Below are 20,142 nucleotides of genomic sequence, written 5' to 3' on the forward strand. Positions count from 1 at the left end.
GTCCAAAGTATCACTGGATCCCCAGGGATCAGAACAAGGAGTGACATAGCAGACATTCAGGAAAACGTTCCAGTCTGATGGCTTTGACTAGCATCTGCCCGGTGGTTTTCCCATGAGTGCCCCTGTTCATTTACTGGGTCTACATCAAGCAGAGGCCCCAAGCCAGAGGTCCTTGCCTTACTGGTACCCTCACTTCAGTTACCTTCATTGGGGAAAGGAAACCTGGAGCTGCAATGACAGGATGCTATGTGTCTTTCTTACCTCACTCCTTTTTTTTAATGCATGGAAAGATTAGGTAGAGATTCTGTACTGAAAATATGTTTGAGATTTTTTCAATCAAGAGACCCTTTTTGTTTTTGTTTTTGATTTTTGGTTTGGTTTTTTTTTTTTTTTTTGATGAGACAGTCGAGGTTAAGTGACTTGCCCAGGGTCACACAGCTAGTGTCAAGTGTTTTGGGTGGATTTGAACTCAGGTCCCCCCTAACTGCAGGGCTGGAGTTCTATTGGCTGTGCCACCTAGCTGATCCTACATCTGCCACTTCCTTGTAGTGGGCCCTGGGTAAGTCCTAAGTTTTCTCCTCAGTAAAATGAGGGGAATGGCCCAGGTGGCCTCCTTTCACCTGTAACTCTGTGATCTTGTATGATCTTGGTGACCAGTTGACCCACAGATATGCCCTTCCCTCCTTGACCACTCCCATAGTCATTTGGGATCCTGAGGTTCTTTGACACATGCCCATTCTCCCTTTCTCTCCCTACCAGGTTTCAATGCCATTATGAACCATGGCCCAACTTTACTACAAAAAGGTGAACTACTCACCCTACCGAGACCGCATCCCACTGCAGATCGTGCGGGCAGAGGCTGAGCTCTCTGCAGAGGAAAAGGCCTTCCTCACTGCTGTGGAGAAGGGCGACTATGCCAGCGTGAAGCAGGTTCTGCATGAGGCTGAAATCTACTACAATGTCAACATCAATTGTATGGACCCCCTGGGCCGCAGTGCCCTACTCATCGCCATTGAAAATGAGAACCTAGAGATCATGGAGCTGCTGCTGAACCACAGTGTCTATGTGGGTGATGCCTTGCTCTACGCCATCCGCAAGGAGGTGGTTGGGGCTGTGGAACTGCTGCTCAGCTACCGGAAGCCCAGTGGTGAGAAACAGGTGAGGGCTGAATGGTAGGAGGAGGACCTGGCCATTCAGAGCCAGCCACCTGGCACCTGGCGGCCTTCCTCTTCTTTCCCCTATCGAGGTCTTGCAGACTTCTTACATTCCCATCTGCCCCAGAGTCTTTATACATCCTCAGGAGAAGGCTGCTGAGGTAGGAGGTGGTCACCAAGACTAGCTTAACCTCCTTCCCAGGAGGCTTGGCTAATCAACAGTGAGCAGGATCTGCAACTAAAGAAAGCAGGCCCAGGAAAAAGGCTGCAGGAGAGTGGGGAAGGGAAAGAGGCTGGGGCTGGGAGTCAGGTACAGTCCATTGTTCACCTGGGTAAAGTTCTGAATCCTTCTATAGTTTCCTGCTTGGTAAAACTAGGAGGAATTCTGTATGGAAAGCTGACCAATCAGTTACCAACCTATCTGCCCCATTCTACTCACTGACTTTAGGAGCTATTGATGGCACCTTATTTGGGGAGAGAGGGTTGGGTGGGCATTAGGGGGAAAAGCAATGGAGTCTAGGAGGTCTAGTTAGTGATGGGCTGAACTGGGCTAATTGTGGCACGTGAACTTGCCCAAAGTTACACGGTGACCTGGGATTCTCAGCATTTCTCACTGGGTTTAGTTTCTTACTGTGGGACTCCACTCAAGAAAGGGATAAAGAAGGAAGTCAACTGACCAGAGAGAGAAACAGAGAAAGAGGCAGACACAGACACAGTGAGACACAGAAAGAGGAAGACACACAGAGAGACATACACAGAAACAAAGGGGTTATAGAGATAAAGACATAGAAAGAGTTACAGAGATAGAGACAAAGGAAGACAGAGACACACAGAGTGACAAAGAGAGACTTAGACAGAGATATGGAGACAGAGAGAGGTAGGAAAAACAAACAGACCAAGAGAGAGAGAAAGAGACGAACAGAGAGAGGAGTGACAGACACACACACACACACACACACACACACACACACACACACATGCCCTTCTGCTCACTTGCTTTGTTCTTCCTGGTGCCACCCCTCCACCCTCTGCCTACCATGGCTGACTCCTTTATTTGACTAGAGACCTTAGTCTTCAGGGTCAACATGCAATGCATTAATTTGTACATTACATTATTCATTATGTAGCAAAGTTGTACTCCCCACCCTGGCAGACCAAGTAGATACAAACCCCAAAGCCTAGCGATCCCTGCCTTTCCAAAGCCTACATTCTTTTGTGTTTTCTGGAGCCCAGTAGCCTTCAAAGCCTTCTCTAAGGAGGCCATCCTTGCCTGCTTCTGCCTTCCCCCCTCCCTCTCCAGGCTCTCTGGAGTCTGCCATCCTTACATTTGTCCATGACAGATGGCTCCCAATCCACACTGACTCCCCTGATGTGCTAGCAAAGCTGTCTCAACACCTCCACTGAGTGAGGCTCTATTCTGTTTAGGAATGGTGGGGAGTTTGCCAAAGAACAGTGGGCTCTGGGGCTAAGTGGCTCAGGTATTGCTCTTGCCATAATCCTGAGACTCTGGTAGAGATGATGTGGCAGTTGGTCCGGCACAGTAAAGGATGGGCCCCTCAAGAGGCTGCTCTCAGCTGTGTGGATCCCAGAGGCAAAGTCTTCTTCCTTCCCCATGATTTGCAGGCTCTTGATTGACATCTAGAATGGAAGCGATGAGCTCTCTATTGTAGAGGAAACTCCCAGACTAGACTGGGGCCCAAATCCCCAAAGGCAAAGAGCTGGTCTTTATTTCAGAAAGATCTGGAGAAGGCCTTTGGTTCTCTGATTTTCTTTTACCCTGGCAACCTAGGTCTGGGCCTAAACACCTACTGAAGAAGGGCCAATTGGTTCTGAGGAGAGCCTCTCCAGTGGGGCTACACACCTGCTTAGTGTGGTGAACCAGGCACAGCTGTGGTGCTGATGAGAATGAGCCCTCCTATTGGGCCTTGGGCCTGGCCTGGCCACCAAGCACTTATCAGTGCCTGTGAGAGGCAGGGAGCCAACCCTGGAATCAGGAAACCCTTAATCCTGCCTCTGACAGATGCCTGTTAAGTGTGGGTTCACTCAGACCAGTCAACCAACCTCAAAGGGGCCTAGGCAACTTGAAGTTCCAGATTTGTTGCTGATAGGCAACAGTGGGGGGAATTTCCACACTGGGACATAAAGTCACAAGGTTCTGGACTCCCCTTTGCCAACTCCTTTGCCTCTCTCTCTCACAAAAAAAGAAAGATTGCAGAAGGATAATACCAAAATATGAGAAGTTCTTGGCCTCAAGGAAGTGTTCGTTTTCTATGGGGGGAAAATAGATTAGTAAATACGTATTCATTTCCTTATAACAACCCCATGGAGTAGGTAACTTAGGTCTAATTATTCCTGGTTTATAGATAAGGAAACTAAGACTCACTGACATTAGTGACTCAGCCATGTAGTGATTGTCCAAATCCGCTGGAGCCCTAGACTGACAAATGATAGCTCTTAGAGGCAGGATCCTCAACCGAAATCCTAATTCCAAGGCCAATGCTGCCCCAGTGACCCATGTCATTGCCAAAGAAAATCTTTAAAGGGGAACTTCTGTCTCCCTCAGTCAGTCTGTTGCTCCCCCAAAGCCAGCTTAGGACTGGACAATGAGAGTCCAGATGTGCTACGGGGAGGGAGATGTGCATTTTGCCATTTGGATATCAATGGGTCATTCACTGAGCAGGCTCTGCTTCATAGAAAACATGGCCATCCCCACTTGCATGGCCTGTCAAACCAATGAAGCCACTATATAGCTAACTGTCAATTTGGCTCTACGGGTCATTGAATAGAACTAAAGAGCCATACTTAACCAAAGGCTCTTGGCTGGTCTTTCTCAGGAGGGGCCTAGCTAATTGAAAATGGGTTGTTCTCATATGCTGATGGCCTGTGTGTTCACTACAACCCTTTCCCTATTGGTTCTTCACACCAGCCATCGACCCTTTGGACTAAGGCAGTGGCATTTAATGTGAACTCCTTAAGGACCACAGGGCCCAAGACCTGAGCAGATGCTTACCATAAATTGTGTGCATTGAATTGAGAGAAGCAAGGCATTGACATCTCCATCTAACAGATGAGGAAACGGAGGCTCTGAAAGATTGAAATCCACCCCACCCCCCAAAGTCACCCAGCTAACAACTCCAACTCATGGCCTCAGACTTCAAAACTAGTGTCTTTCCAGTATGTCTGGGTAGGCCCATGCATGGACTCATTTATTACAAAAACAGCAGTGGGAGGGATCTAGGAATAGCTCCAATGGAACCATGTCATTGACCTCTCTTTAGCCTCAGTACTATCACTCAAGCTCTCTTTTCTTTCCTCTAACTCTGGATTCAGGCCAAAGTATAGACCAAGTGTTGCCTCTTCTAGGAAGTTCTCTCTGATTGCACTAGCCTCTATGGATGACTTCTTCCTTTTGGTGCTCTTCAAGAGCTCATGGTCTCTCTGCATTACAAGACTGGATCATAGATTTAGACCTGGAAGGAAGCTTAGAGGCCATCAGATCTCACCATTCCATAATACAGAGGTGAAATGACTTGCCCAGGGTCACACAGCTAGGCAGTGTCGGAGGCCAAATTGAAGCCAGGTCTTCCTAACTCTGAGGCCAGTACTTTAGCCACCATTCCAAGTCAGAGTACTGACTTTGGACCCAGACAACTTCTTTCAGTTACCAGCTCTGCTAGCCTCAGGTGAGTCGCTGAACTTCTCTGGTCCTCAGTTCCTTCATCTGAACCAGGAACAGCGTTTCAACTTTGAAGGCCTACATAAATGTAAATTATGATTCTGTGAGGGATTCCACAGGGTGATCTCCAGGCCTCAACCAGGTTAAGATCTTCTCACTTAAAATGATCATTCATAGCAGATTAGTTTTTTCATGGATCCAATCCACCAAGCATTTATTAAGTTCCTAATTCTTGCCCACTCAGGCTCCAGTGATTCGAGGGGCGAATGGGGAGAACATATATACAGATATTTTAAAAAGTAGTACATAATTTGAAGGGTTGGGACACGGGGATCATCAAAGACCTTGTATAGGAGATAGCTGAGCCTTGAAGGGGAGGTAAGACAAAGGGGAGAACGTGGGACATTCCAAGCATGGGATGGGGGGTGGGAAGAGAGGGAAATCCGCCTTTGCAAAAGCCTGGTGGTGGGAACTGGAATATTTTATTAAGGACAAGGAGACCAGCTTGTCTATAGAACATAAAGTATCTGATGAGAAGGAATCTGGCGCCAGTTAGGAGCCAAGCGAGCTGAGGCTCTAAATACCAAACAGAGGATTTTGTATTGGTGTAGCTGGACAGGAGGGACCTCTGAAACCCGAAGAGGGAGTGTGGAATGGCCAGATGCTTCTCCTTGAGGGCAGGGCTCATGGATATCCTTCTGTACCCCCTGTGGGACCTTCCTTACCCCAGTGCTGCACATAATAAAGAGGACCAATAGTTGTGTCCATACTATGGTGCCATCATCCTTCTGGTAAGGACTTGGAAGTGCCCTGGAAGGTCAGAAGACCCAGGTCATAGGTAATAGGAAGGATGGGGGGGAATAGGGGACAAGAGAACAATACATGTGGAACTTGTGAGGACGAGGAGGAAGAGTCCATGCTTCCTGGAGCAGACAACAATGCTTAGCTTCGTGGAAATCTAGCTGCTATTTCAAATCTGAGAAATAAGTAGTATCCAAGGAAGGAAAATCATGTAGGGAAAACATGTTCCTTTGATTTTCTTTCCATTAGTTGGTGGAGGAGGAATATTTGAGTAAATGCTGGAGCTTTTTGAAACCTTCATGGCCCTTGCCTGGGAGTCAGTCCCCTGACCCGGGGCCTAGTGGGTCGGGGAAGAACCTGCCTCAACAGGGCGGTGTTGGGGGTAGTGGCAGCCACATGATGAGCAGTGAGCCTAGAGAGACGCTGAACCACAAATGCAACTTCAGCTCAGTTTTTGTCAACAGACTGTGCTTTTGAAAAACTTCTTTAGCCAACCCAGTGGCCATTATGTACTCCTCAAATAGCCAGCTCATCTCGGTGAGCCAAACAGAGACATGGTTGTGGCCTGAAGTCTCCTGCCAGCCCTATGGGGCTAGGAGGGCAAGAAATGTCAGTAGTCTAGTGGGCCATACTTAGCTTCAGGAGCAGAGATCAGGTCCCCAGTAAACCTGGAGCGGGGAGGAATGAGGCAGGATTCCAGGCCCTGAGACAAAGGTTTGAGAGATTGGACATGACAAGGCCCCTTCTAGCTCTGCCATTAGAGACAGCTTGGATTGTTGATCATTAATAATAGATAAGCATGATCTATTGTAATCATTGGCCAGATCAAATTTTCTTCCTTCCATATTTCCTCTCTCCTCATAATATTTGTTCACTCTTCTATAAGGAAAAGTTGGTGCCAGTCTCTGCAAAGCTCTTTCCATTCCTTCCCATCAGTTCCATCCTCCACGCAGTTGCCCAACTGGGGTTCTTACAACACAGGTCTGTTCCTGTTACTTCTCTGCCCACAAAGCATCAGGGGCTTCCTAGTGACTCCAGGAGAAAAGATAGAGGTCAACCACCCCAAAACTCTCTAGAATGTGGTGCTCAGTGTAGCAGGATAAAAGTTAATAAGGGTAATTGTAAAGTCTGAAATTCGGATTCCAAAAATGAACATGACCAGTACAAGCTGGGGACAATGTTGCTAGACAGTCAGTATTCGAAAAAGAAGATCTGGGGGTCTTACTGGACTGCAAGTTCAGTATGAGTCAGTGGAACTGCAAGCATTTCTCCGAGGCCAGACCTCAGTGCTCCCAATCCAATTGAATTGTCCACATAAGCACATGTCTAAAGGTAGGCAAGCTGCCTCCAAAGCAGACACCAGTCAGGTAGCTTGGAAGGAAAGGGACCAGCAGATGGGCAGGGGAGAGTGATGTGGCTGGCACAGTTCATTATGGCAATGAAATTGCTGCCTCCATTGAGTGACTCCAACTCCACATGTTGATCTGGTGGTTAGTCTCTTGCCTCTGGGGGCTCATGATCATGCCTTTGGTCATCCACTCTTTCTCATCACCATTCTTTTCCTTTCTGCTGCCTCCTTCCCTTCAAACATAGTCAAGCCTCCTCAACCCTGCCATCATCTCAAGCTGTCTCCTCGTCACAGTGGAGAAACTAGAAAAAGTCATCGGCTTGCTATGTCTCCACCTCCTCCTACACACTCACCCCCACTCCTCCCTCCTACTCCCTTGCAGGATGGCTTTGAACCCCAGCACACAGAACAGGAGAAGCAGATCACCAGAAATCCTTAACTCAGCCTTGGGCACACATACGCAGGTCCATTCCCCCCCACCCCAGCCTCCTCTCCCCTGGCTAAAGGGTGGATCCCTCAGTTCTATCCAGAACCTTCCCTTAGAAAGGACAGAGCCTAGACTTTGCATCTTACACTTGGTCTCGACTCTATACCCCACCACTACAAACCCCCCACATGCACACACCCAGCCTACTTCCAACTTCCTCTTGTGTATTATCTTCCCTGTTAGATTATTTGGGAAGCTCGTGGTACCAGAGAGTAAAGAGTGCTGGACTTGGAGTCAGGAAGACTTACCTGCCCGAGTTCAAATCCAGTCTCAGACACTTACTAGCTGTATGACCCTGGACAAGTTACTTCACCTTGTTTCCTCATCTGTAAAATAAGCTGGAGAAGAAAATGGAAAACCCCATTTGGGGGGGTCAAAGGGAATCAGACAGTACTGAACAACAACAGATTTGATTGTAAGGTCCTTGAGGGCAAGCATTGTTTTTCTTTGTCTGTATTCCTAATAGCACAGTGTCTGCCTGGCAAGTAGTAAATACTTAATATATGTTTATTGAATTAAAATTGACCAACTTAGTCCTATGGCCCCTTCTCCCTTAGCCACCATGACAATCCCAGTGCCCCAATCAACTCACTGGGAGGACTGTCAGTCACAGAGGAGTGGCTGATCTGTTCTGGTGGAGAGTTCCTTAAACCATGGCGACAAGCAGATCAGGACCAGGGGCAGCTCACATGGATCATCAGTCTTCATTCCCAAGGAAAAGTGTCAAGACTGACCGACCATGGTTTTTCCTTGTGGTGCTGCAGAACACTGCCCTTTGGCTTTATTGGGCGGTCTTGTGGGTGGAGAGGATGATGTCAGCCCCACTGCTCTGGCCAGCTGCCCATCGAGGCAGGCTAGGAAGAGAATCTTGAGAAGCACAAACCGGGTGGCAGTTGCATTGTGGGCGAGGGATGGGTGGGACTAACTGGTCTCTGATGGCCTATTTATTTGGGAAGAAGCTGACTTGGCAATCAGTCCATTCCACAACAGGATTTGGAACCTGGAGAATTCCAATTAAAAGCTTGGATTAGTAAATCACAATAACAATTGACTTAAAAACCTTTATATAATTTGCAAAGGGCTTTACATATTAACATCCTATGTGAACCTCACCACAGCCCTGTCAGGTGGGTATTATTAACATTGTTATGCCCATTTTGCAGATGAGAAAACTGAGGCAAACAAGTTGGTGACTTGCTCAGGGCCACACAGCGAGTAAGAATCTGAAGTGAAACTAGGTTAGGTCCAGCTGGCTAGTATTAGGACTACATATGAAAAGTGAAGGAGCAGCTAGGTAGCACAGTGGATAGAGCACCAGCCCTGGAGTCAGGAGGACTCGAGTTTACATCCAGCCTCAGAACCTCATTAATTAGCTAGATGCATGAGCTTGGGCAAGTCACTTAACTCCACTATCTTGCAAAAACCTTAAAAAAAAAGAAAGGAAAAAAAAGTGACCTTGGGAGAATTCTGGACAGTTTGTAGCAGTGGATGAAATGATATAATCATCCATCCCCATTTGTCACAAGAATTGAGCTAAGATCTAAGAGAATCTACCTCAAGCCTGAGCTTATTCTATCCAATATAGTGTGATACTATTGTCATGAATGCACTTGTCGCCCATCTGTAGGTATAGGGATGGAATGGTGTGAGTACAACTGCCCACACCTGACTTTGGTCACAACACCAAGCATTTATATGCCAGTCAGTCAACAATGTACTGGTCACTTATCAAGCCTGGGGAAACCAAAAGGGCAAAAGATGCTCCTTGCTCTCCAAGAACCACCAAGCTAATGATAGACAACTAGGTACCACCAAGCCACAGACAGGGCACTCTGGAGGGAGGCCAGGGGACAGGAAAGGCCTCTTGTGGAAGAGGGGATTTTAGCTGGGACTTGAAGGAATCCAGGGAGGGAAACCTGGTGGTAGACATGAGTACAGAGAGTGCCCCACTCTTGGGAGACAGCCAGGAAAAGTGCCCCAAATCAGGAAATGGGGCATCTTATTGGAGAAGCAGCCAGAGGTGACTGCTGGATCTCCAGGGGAGGTGAAAAAAGACAACAAAAGAGGAGGGGGAAGAGCAACTTCTGAAAACCTTTCAAGGTCAGGCAGAGATTGTTGCATTTGATCTGGAGGCCCAAGGGAACCTCTGGAGCTTATTGGATCGGGGACTATGAAGTTGAACCTTGTACTAGTTAGGAGTGGGGCACCAGGCCTGCCTTGCGATTGGAAGGCCCCTTTCAAATGCCCAGACCCCGGAGAGAAGCTGAAGAGCAAAGGCCCCCTTTCGTTTTCCCTCTCCATCCATTCTGCTGATCCGCCTGTGCTGAGCCCCAAAGTACTGTTGATCACAAGCAATGTTAAAGCCGTTGAATAGCTAAACCTATCGATCCCCCCTTCTCCCCTCCACACAATATTGTTGTTTCTTCTCAGAACTCAATTTCGAATGGGAGGCCAGGAGCAAATGGTGTGACTGCTGTCCTGAGAGAAAGCAACAAATGCATTAGAAAATAATCAAATCCAGTTCTCCAGCTGACCCCCAGCTGACCCCCAAATGAGCACTAGCGGTCACTGGCTTGGTCTTATGCATTGAGGGAGTAGACAGCCATCTCCTTGGCCTAACTGGAGAGATAGGCAAGGAGAGGGAAAGCATTAGGTCTTAAACAACAGTGGAGACATCAAGTCATGTTGACTTGATGGGCTCTCACTCTCCTACTGCCCTGGATTTGATCTCCTAATAATAGCTCATTGAACATCTGCTAGGTACCAAAACAGAAGAGCCTACTGGGGAGAGGTTTACTACTTGGGGTACCATAGTGACCCTGTGACAGTAGCAAGAAGTTGGTGTCATCATCTTCTCCTTCTTTGGGTGGAATAAACCAAGTCCCTGCCCTGACAGAGTCAAACTAAGGGGAGAACTGGCAAGGCTGCCTCTCTACTCCTGTACATTTGTGGTGGGAGAAGCCCAGAGAGTTCCCTCTGGAATCTGGCCTGCCAATAACTATTACCCGCCTAGAAACTCCAGCATTTGAACCAAGAGGACCTCAGTTCCAATCTCAACTCTGTACTTTACTCCTAGTATGACATTAGGCAAATTACTTCTCAGTTTGGGCCCAGATACCTTGACTATAAAATGATAGAACTAGACTAGATAACCTGAGAAGAACTAGACTAGATAACCTGAGATTCTACTCCACAAGGCCCTGCTTAATGCCACCTCTTTGTTGAGGCTTTGTTTATCTCCTGCAACCAGGTTGCCACCAGTTGTTACAGCCCTTCATTTGGTTTTGCTTTTCATCATGATATCATCATCCCTCATGTGACATGACATAGGAGTGCCATATTTGGTTGTGAAGACCAGGGTAGAAATCCTGGCTCTGGCTTTTGTTATGGGGCCCAGGGCAAGCCATGGCATCATTCAAAGATTCTTCTTCAGGCCAAAGTAAACAGTCACATCTGGTCTACCTCCCTCATAAAGCTGGTGAAAAGAAAAGTCTTTTCAGTCCTTCAGAATACCAAAGAAATAAAATGTTATTGAGGCCCTTCTTTCTCTGGCCTTAGAGTTGTGTCCTCTTCTTTGAAGGACATTGAAATGAGATGAGCCCTTCCACCTATGGAGCCTGTGATTTCTATGTATGGAGTAAGCTTCTCCTAGGATCACAGCCTATTTGAGAGATGGAAACCAAGGTGCCCAGAGAGATTAAGTACTTTCCTTAGGGTCATACCAATAACATAGCCAAACTAAGGCAGGGACTCTTAATGTGGCATCCACCATAGCAGCTGGTAAGGTGCTTTGATTATGGTAAGTGGCCAGAGAATGCTGGTTGGTTCATGTGGTTTGTATCCATTTTTCTGATGGCAGATATAAACACACACACACACATACACACACACCCTCTCAATGAACTTGTGCCTCTCTCATCATCTTGTTCTTAACTGTTGCTGCTTCTCCCATGTTTGTGTATCTTGACCTAGGTCCCCACTCTGATGATGGATGCCCAGTTCTCAGAGTTCACCCCAGACATCACGCCCATCATGCTGGCTGCCCACACCAACAACTATGAGATCATCAAATTGCTTGTCCAACGCCGGGTGACCATACCCCGGCCCCACCAGATTCGCTGCAATTGTGTGGAGTGTGTGTCCAGTTCAGAGGTGGATAGCCTGAGGCACTCCCGCTCACGCCTCAACATCTACAAGGCCCTGGCCAGCCCCTCACTCATAGCCCTGTCCAGTGAGGACCCCATCCTAACTGCCTTCCGTCTTGGATGGGAGCTCAAGGAGCTCAGCAAGGTGGAAAATGAGTTTAAGGCTGAGTATGAAGAGCTCTCCCAGCAGTGCAAACGCTTTGCCAAAGATCTCCTGGACCAGGCTCGCAGCTCCCGGGAGCTGGAGATTATCCTGAATCACCGGGATGACCACACTGAGGACCTTGACCCCCAGAAGTGCCATGACCTGGCCAAGCTAAAAGTAGCAATCAAGTATCACCAGAAAGAGGTAAGGAGCTCCCTCCTCCTTCAGAAGAGAGTACCCATTGGATTTTGGTTGACCTCAGTGTCCTGTGCACAGAAGGCTATGATGCCCAGGCACCATCTTGTTAAGGCCTTCCCAAAGGGTCCACATTGTAGCCTCTGAACTGCTTGGCTTGACCTTGCCAAGTAACTCATTTCCCAGTCCCCGTCCTCTGCTACTTACTCACTACCACTGCCACCACCACCACCCCAATAACCATCATTTATGTTAGGTTTATTAAACACTCTCCCTTGATTATCCCATTTATTCTATAAACAGCTCTGCCAACAGCTCACCTTGGAAGCCCCTAAGGTCACCCTTTGGCTTCACTTGGATTGGCTTTTTCCATGGGATGACTTTGACCTGGAGCATTTCTCAGACCCTGGACATATGCAGCTTGGTTCTTGCTGCCTGGTGCCACATTCACTTGGGGTGAGCACAGAGCTCCTTTGCCACCTGTCCTGATGCCTGCCCTCATTGTACAGCTCAGGACAAATCACCCCAAATTAGTCACACTTCTACACTTCCACACGTGTTTGTGTCCAAGTGAAGATGCATTCAAAATGACCATTTGCAAATGGCATCAAGGGGAAAGTCATAGATGGGCTGGGGTGGGGACTGGGCAGAGGGAAGGACATCAGGGCAAATAGTAACTTACGTTATGGGTATATTTGTTGATGGCTTAGAAGCTGGTTGTAGAGAGAAGAGTAAGTCTCTAAAAATATATGTGCTTTAGTGATGCCCTCTGGCCTTTCCTGGCACCTCTCCTGCCCTTCCATCTTGACCAAGGAAATGATTAAATACAAACATTTGTGAGCTGACTCCATCTGACAGCATATATAGCATTCACTGTCCCCCCCCCCCCCCCTTTTACAACCAGTGTTTTGTTTCTATCTTTGATTCCAGTGGCGTATTAACCCAGTTGTGGGATCCCTGACTTAAAGGATAGAGACAATTGAATCACTTTTCATTCATCATTCCAAGTTGATATCCCGATTGACTGGCTTAATTCACAGCTAAACCAACAGTGGAGTTGATGTATCTGTCTTCCCACAGCCTCATCAATAGCTGCAGTTCTTTGTTTTAATTTTTTTTATTTCAGGCAATGGGGTTAAGTGACTTGCCCAAGGTCACACAGCTAGGCAATTATTAAGTGTCTGAGGCTGGATTTGAACTCAGGTCCTCCTGACTCCAGGACCGCTATTCACTGCGCCACCTAGCTGCCCCATCCTTATTTTTTTTTTTTTTTGAATCTTCTTTGCCAGTTTGCAAAGTATGAGATCTCAGGTCATTTTTGTAACCCCAGTCTGGCAGACATGTATTTATTCATGGCTTCTGCCCAAACTTGCTGCCCATGACTTCACTAGGTTAGTGAACAACTTTAGCAGCATTAGTGCCCTTTAAAGAACAGGGTTCTGGTCAGTGGCCCTCTGTTTATTTCCATTCCCTGAGGACAGCCTTGGGTAACAAAAGGTGATGGAAAGTAGAGTCTGAGAGATTGGGCTTCGTCTCCAGTGTAGATTATCAACTCTCCTTCGCTTAGTGTAAGCAGATCCTGCATAACTACGCATACTCTTAGCAGAGCTAAAACATTTGACATCTAACCAAGCCCACTGGGCAGAATCGAGTCTGTTTTCCAGCTGATTACTAATTGGCCACAGGACCTCTCAGCCCCTCCTGACCTCCCAGTCTCCACTCATTGGAACCCTCTTGCTTGTTTCCATGTGCCACCAGGTCTCACCAGGTGATTCTGACTAATCCAGCCGTGTTCCTTTCCCTCCAACCATCAGTACCCTTTCCTGTTTGTCATTTTTCTTTCTCCCATTGGTGTCTCTCATATTCAAATGTACCTTAAGCTGAATTCCAACCCTTTTCATCCCTGTCTAGTATGGTTAAGAATCTTGCCTTCCTTACTCTTATGAGCACTGGTCTCTAAATTCAGTTTTCACAGCTTCCCAAGCTGGTCCTATTTCCCCTGTACCATGCCAATCAATAAATATCTAAGTTCTCCTTACAAAGCTTCATGAATCCTAGGGCTGTCTTCCCTCTAGTCCCAGAGACAATCCCTCAGGCTAAGAAAGTAACACCCTCTCACTGAGGTAGAGTGACTGAGTCAAAGGAGAAAGATGCTTCTTTTCCTGGATCATGCTGAAAATTAAAAAGATAATATATTCACTCTTATGAACATATGTACATATATAGTCAAAGCTTTTGTGCTATTGCTCCTAATGGTTTTTAACCACATGTTGCATATTTGCAACAATAGGCACTTGCCCCCAAGAGGCAGTTGTAATTGAAAATTTCAGAGATGCTCTGTTGCTGACAGATCCAGCCTTGCTCCTTAGCAAAGGGATCAGAGCCCCTGGCTGCTTCCCTCTACAGGGACCCCTCTTGGCTGGTCAGGCCAGTTCTTTCTGTACCTGGATCAGAGATCAGGCCTTGGGAATATTCCAAGCCACTGCTTCACTTTGGACTCCTGCTAGGATTCAGGGAGGAAAGTTGGGAGGAAGTACAGGCACTTTGGGGAGCAGCTTTGAAAGAGGCCTGACTCCAAGGCTCAGTGGGGATGGTCCAAGAGGATGGAGATGAGCCAACTCTTAGCTCCCCCTTTGTCCCAGGCTGTTCTTTCCATAGCTTTTGCCATGGCTTCTTATAGAACCTTTGCTCACTTGTGGCTGAGGCCTGGTGCGGAAAGTCACAGCTTGGGAGCAATCAAGATTTTTCAAGTCACTCAGTGGGTTGAGAGTTCCTTTACCATATTATTTGCCTGATGGCCCGTTCAGTTCAATGAAACCCTTAATATGTAGCAAGAATTCCGACTGTTCCTTCTTTGCAATCTTCAAGAACAAAGAAAGCACAGTAGCTGGAGGCTCCAGGTCCTCCCTTGCATTGCCAGAGAGAGGGCAGGGCACCTTTGGAAATACAGAGGACACAAAGCCACACACAGCCAGCACCCCCCACACACACACACACACCTGTCATCCTGAATTAACCCATCCAGAAGTTGAGCTAGAAAGGGGCCTCCAAGGTCATGTGACTTAGCCTGCACATTTTATAAGGGAATCAGTTGGGATTTGAACTCAGAGCTTCTGAATCCTGAGGAGGCAGCACTCTGCTTTTTACCCAATACTGAGTCAAGCATGTGTTTACTGACTTCTTGGAGGCTTCCCAGATTATGGCCACCTGATTTTCCACCTAAATGGAACAGAATGTTGCCCAGAGAGTGCTTTGGAGGACCCCTTTGGGCGCTCCTGTTGCTAACCTGGATTGGTATCAACAATTGCCAAGCCTCACAGCCTACTGTATCTAGCTGATCTGAGAACATGTTTCATATCCCATCTGTCTGGCTGCTCACCTTGGCTACCTCCTTCCCAAATGACTTATCACCTGTGGATTATTCTGGAAAAATAATGAAATCAATGGAGGCTGTTGCTAGCACAGTAGATAGAATGTCAGGCTAGGAGTCAGGATGACCTAAGTTCAAATCTGGCCTCAGATACTTATTAGCTGGGTGACCCCAGGCAGGTCACTTCACCTCTGTCTGCCTCAGTTTCCTCAACTGTAAAATGAGGGTAATAAAGGCGCCTGCCTCAAGGGGTTATTGAGAGGATTAAATGAGATCGTATATATGTAAAAAGCATTTAGCATCAAGTCCAGTGGAAATCCTCATCTTTTCCCCAGTTCCCTGCCACCTTGTCTCTCCTCACATCATCCTCTGTGCCTAGAATATACCATCTTTCAAACTCCATGTTCCACACCTGGTCTTCTCCAAAGTCCTCCCTGTTCTCCCCCCTGTCCCCTGCCAGGTTCTCTCATTCTTGTATTACCTCCTTTTCTATCAGCTCATACTTCTCTACCCCTTTGAAAGGTAGCCCCCAGATCAGCCTCCCAGCAGTCATTTCAGACAGGGTTTTCCAATCCTGCTCTCACCATCTGTCATTGACATCTCCTTGTGATTTCCCTTCTTCAGTGGCAGACTCTGAACTCAGGAAAACTATGCCTTTGGATTTGGGGTGCCTTGCCCCTAAGAAGTGCTTAGGAAATAGGAGTTGGAGCTAGATGGCCCTGAGCATCCTGGGATAGATTTACAAACAGTGAGAGAGTTACATTTCTCAGACTTTCCTCTAATACTTTGGGAGTATTCCGAGATGGAAGCATTATAGGGAATTGGAAGGGCCTTTCCTTTAACCTGTTCTCCAGATCATTCAGTTAGCTGGAATAAGTATGTCCTGCCAGCTCTCAAAATGATGGCAAGCTTTTTGTCCTATCTAGGGGTGTAGACTAAGGGAAGCAAGCTATGGCTTATTTCTGAAAAGAGGTGCCCTTAGGTTTGATTAGAATAATCCTATGGTTGCAAAACTAATATATTTGACAGTAATTATAGACAGAGAATACTTTCCTTTAATCTTGTTGGATCTTCTGGGAACTGATTCAGAGGGGGAACATACCCCAAAAGCTCTTCAGAATCCAAGGTTAGCCTTCAGTGGAGTAGAACCCATTAATTCTTAATTTGCAACTGAGGTCTAGGTAGCAAACAGGACCAACCAAGTTTCTTTTTTTATTTTTATTAAAGATATTATTTGAGTTTTAGTGTTCCCCCAATCTTGCTTCCCTCCCCCACCCCCACCCCACAGATAGCACTCCGTCAGTCTTTACTTTGTTTCCATGTTGTACCTCAATCCAAATTGGGTGTGATGAGAGAGAAATCATATCCTTAAAGAGAACAGAATTCTCAGAGGTAACCAGATCAAACCATAAGACATCTGGGTTTTTTTTATCTGAATTAAAGGGAATAGTCCTTGCACTTTGTTCAAACTCCACAGCTCCTTATCTGAATACAGATGGTACTCTCCTTTGCAGACAGCCAAAAATTGTTCCCTATTGTTGCGCTGATGGAAGTCCTTCAAGGTTGAACATCACTCCGACATTGCTGTTAGGGTGTACAGTGTTTTTCTGGTTCTGCTCATCTCACTCAGCATCAGTTCATGCACATCCCTCCAAGTTTCCCTGAAATCCCGTCCCTCCAGGTTTCTAATAGAACAATAGTGTTCCATGACATACATATACCACAGTTTGCTAAACCATTCCCCAATTGAAGGACATTTACTGGATTTCCAATTCTTTGCCACCACAAACAGGGCTGCTATAAATATTTTTGTACAAGTAATGTACAAGTAATGTTCCTCATCTCTTCAGGGTATATACCCAGTAGTGGTATTGCTGGGTCAAAGGGTATGCACATTTTTGTTGCCCTTTGGGCATAGTTCCAAATAGCTCTCCAGAAGGGTTGGATGAGTTCACAGCTCCACCAACAGTGTAATAGTGTCCCAGATTTCCCACATCCCTTCCACCAATGATCATTATCCTTCCTGGTCATACTGGCCAATCTGAGAGGTGTGAGGTGGTACCTCAGAGAAGCTTAAATTTGTATTTCTCTAATAATTAATGATTTAGAGCATTTTTTCATATGGCTATGGATTGCTTTGATCTCCTCATCTATAAATTGCCTTTGCATATCCTTTGACCATTTGTCAATTGGGGAATGGCTTTTTGTTTTAAAAATATGACTCAGTTCTCTGTATATTTTAGAAATGAGTCCTTTGTCAGAATCATTAGTTGTAAAGATTGTTTCCCAATTTACTACTTTTCTTTTGATCTTGATTACATTGGTTTTATCTGTGTAAAACCTTTTTAATTTAATGTAATCGAAATCATCGAATTGGTTTTTAGTGATGTTCTCCAACTCTTCCATAGTCATAAACTGTTCGCCTTTCCATAGATCTGACAGGTAGACTAGTCCTTGATCTTCTAATCTGCTTATAGTATTGTTTTTTATGTCTATGTCCTGTAACCATTTGGATCTTATTTTGGTAAAGGGTGTGAGGTGTTGGTCTAATCTAAGTTTCTTCCATACTAACTTCCAATTACCCCCAAAAGTTTTTTTCAAAGAGGGAGTTTTTATCCGGGTGGGCTGACTCTTTGGGTTTATCAAACAGCAGATTACTATAATCCTCTCCTGCTTTTACACCTAGTCTATTCCACTGGTCTACCACTCTATTTCTTAGCCAATACCAAACAGTTTTGATGACTGATGCTTTATAATATAATTTTAGATCGGGTAGTGCTAAGCCACCTTCGTTTGCATTTTTTTCATTAAGCTCCTGGCAATTCTTGACTTTTTATTTCTCCATATGAATTTACTTACAATTTTTTCTAGCTCATTAAAGTAATTTTTTGGAATTTGGATTGGTAGGGCACTAAACAGATAGTTTAGTTTTGGTAGAATTGTCATTTTTATTATATTAGCTCTACCTATCCATGAGCAGTTGATATTTGCCCAGTTATTTAAATCTGATTTAATTTGTGTGAGAAGTGTTTTATAATTGTTTTCAAAAAGATTCTGAGTCTGTCTTGGCAAATAGACTCCCAAGTATTTTACACTGTCTGAGGTTACTTTGAATGGAATTTCTCATTCTAGCTCTTCCTGCTGTTTCTTGCTAGTCATATATAGGAAAGTTGAGGATTTATGGGTGTTTATTTTATAAACTGCAACTTTGCTAAAATTGCTCATTGGTTCCAGTAATTCTTTAGATGATTTCTTGGGATTCTCTAGGTAGACCATCATGTCATCTGCCAATAGTGAGAGTTTTGTCTCTTCCTTCCCAGTTCTAATTCCTTTAATTTCTTTATCTTCTCTAATTGCTACTGCTAACATTTCTAATACAATATTGAATAGTAGTGGTGATAATGGGCACCCTTGTTTAACCCCTGACATTATTGGGAATGCCTCTAGCCTCTCCGCATTGAGTATAATGCTTGTTGATGGTTTCAGATAGATACTGCTAATTGTTTTAAGGAACAGTCCATTTATTCCTACACTCTCTAGGGTTTTTAATAGGAATGGATGCTGTATTTTGTCAAAAGCTTTTTCAGCATCTATTGATATGATCATATGGTTTCTGATAGGTTTGTTATTGATATAATTGAGTAAACTAACAGTTTTCCTAATATTGAACCAACCCTGCATTCCTGGAATAAATCCTACTTGATCATAATGTATTATCCTAGTGATGACTTGTTGTAGTCATTTTGCTAAGATTTTATTTAGGATTTTTGCATCTATATTCATCAGGGAAATAGGTCTATAATTTTCTTTCTCTGTTTTAACTCTTCCTGGTTTAGGTAGCAGTACCATATTGGTTTCATAGAAAGAGTTAGGCAGAGTTCCATCTTTCCCTATTTTTCCAAAGAGTTTATATAGGATTGGAACCAATTGTTCCTTAAATGTTTGGTAGAATTCACTTGTGAATCCATCAGGCCCTGGAGATTTTTTTTTAGAGAGTTCACTAATGGCTTGTTGAATTTCTTTTTCTGAGATAGGGTTGTTCAGGTATTTAATCTCTTCTTCATTTAACCTGAGCAACTTATATTTTTGTAAATATTCATCCATTTCACTTAGATTATCAAATTTATTGGCATAAAGTTGGGCAAAATAATTTCAAATTATTACTTTAATTTCCTCCTCATTGGTGGTGAGTAGACCTTTTTCATTTATAATACTAGCAATCTGGTTTTCTTCTTTCTTTTTTTTAATCAAATTGACCAGAGGTTTATCAATTTTATTGATTTTTTCGTAATACCAACTTTTGGTTTTGTGTATTAATTCAATAGTTTTTTTGCTTTCAATTTTATTAATTTCTCCTTTGATTTTTAAAATTTCTAATTTGGTATTTGATTGGGGATTTTTGATTTGTTTTCTCTAATTTTTTTAGTTGCATGTTTAGTTCATTGATTTCCTCTTTCTCCAATTTATTCATATAAGCATTTAGAGCTATAATATATCCCCTGAGAGTTGCTTTGAATGAATCCCATAGGTTTTGGTATGTTGTTTCATTATTATCATTATCTAGGATAAAATGGTTAATTCTTTCTATAATTTGTTTTTTGGTCCACTCATTTTTTAAGATGATGTTCTTCAGTTTCCAATTTGCTCTGGGTCTATATCTCCTTGGCCCAGTATTGCATATGACTTTTATTGCATTATGATCTGAGAAAGATGTATTCACTATCTCTGCCTTTCTGCAGTTGATTATTAGGTTTTCATGTCCTAGTACATGGTCAATTTTTGTATAAGTTCCATGTACTGCAGAGAAAAATGTATATTCCT

At 44.8% G+C, this 20,142-nt stretch overlaps 1 protein-coding gene across 1 annotated transcript in view; it reads left to right on the top strand.

Annotated features, from left to right (window-relative positions):
• Positions 1 to 780: 780 nt before the first annotated feature.
• LOC141499848 (short transient receptor potential channel 5) overlaps positions 781 to 20,142 on the top strand; it is a 79,233-nt gene continuing 59,871 nt past the window's right edge. Inside the window, exons 1-2 of the mRNA XM_074202621.1 lie at positions 781 to 1,158; positions 11,439 to 11,960. Coding sequence (XP_074058722.1) covers positions 781 to 1,158; positions 11,439 to 11,960 — 900 coding nt within the window. The remainder of the gene's footprint in view (positions 1,159 to 11,438; positions 11,961 to 20,142) is intronic.

The sequence above is a fragment of the Macrotis lagotis genome, chromosome X (genome assembly GCF_037893015.1).
Source record: "Macrotis lagotis isolate mMagLag1 chromosome X, bilby.v1.9.chrom.fasta, whole genome shotgun sequence".
NCBI classification, from domain to species: Eukaryota; Metazoa; Chordata; class Mammalia; order Peramelemorphia; family Peramelidae; genus Macrotis; species Macrotis lagotis.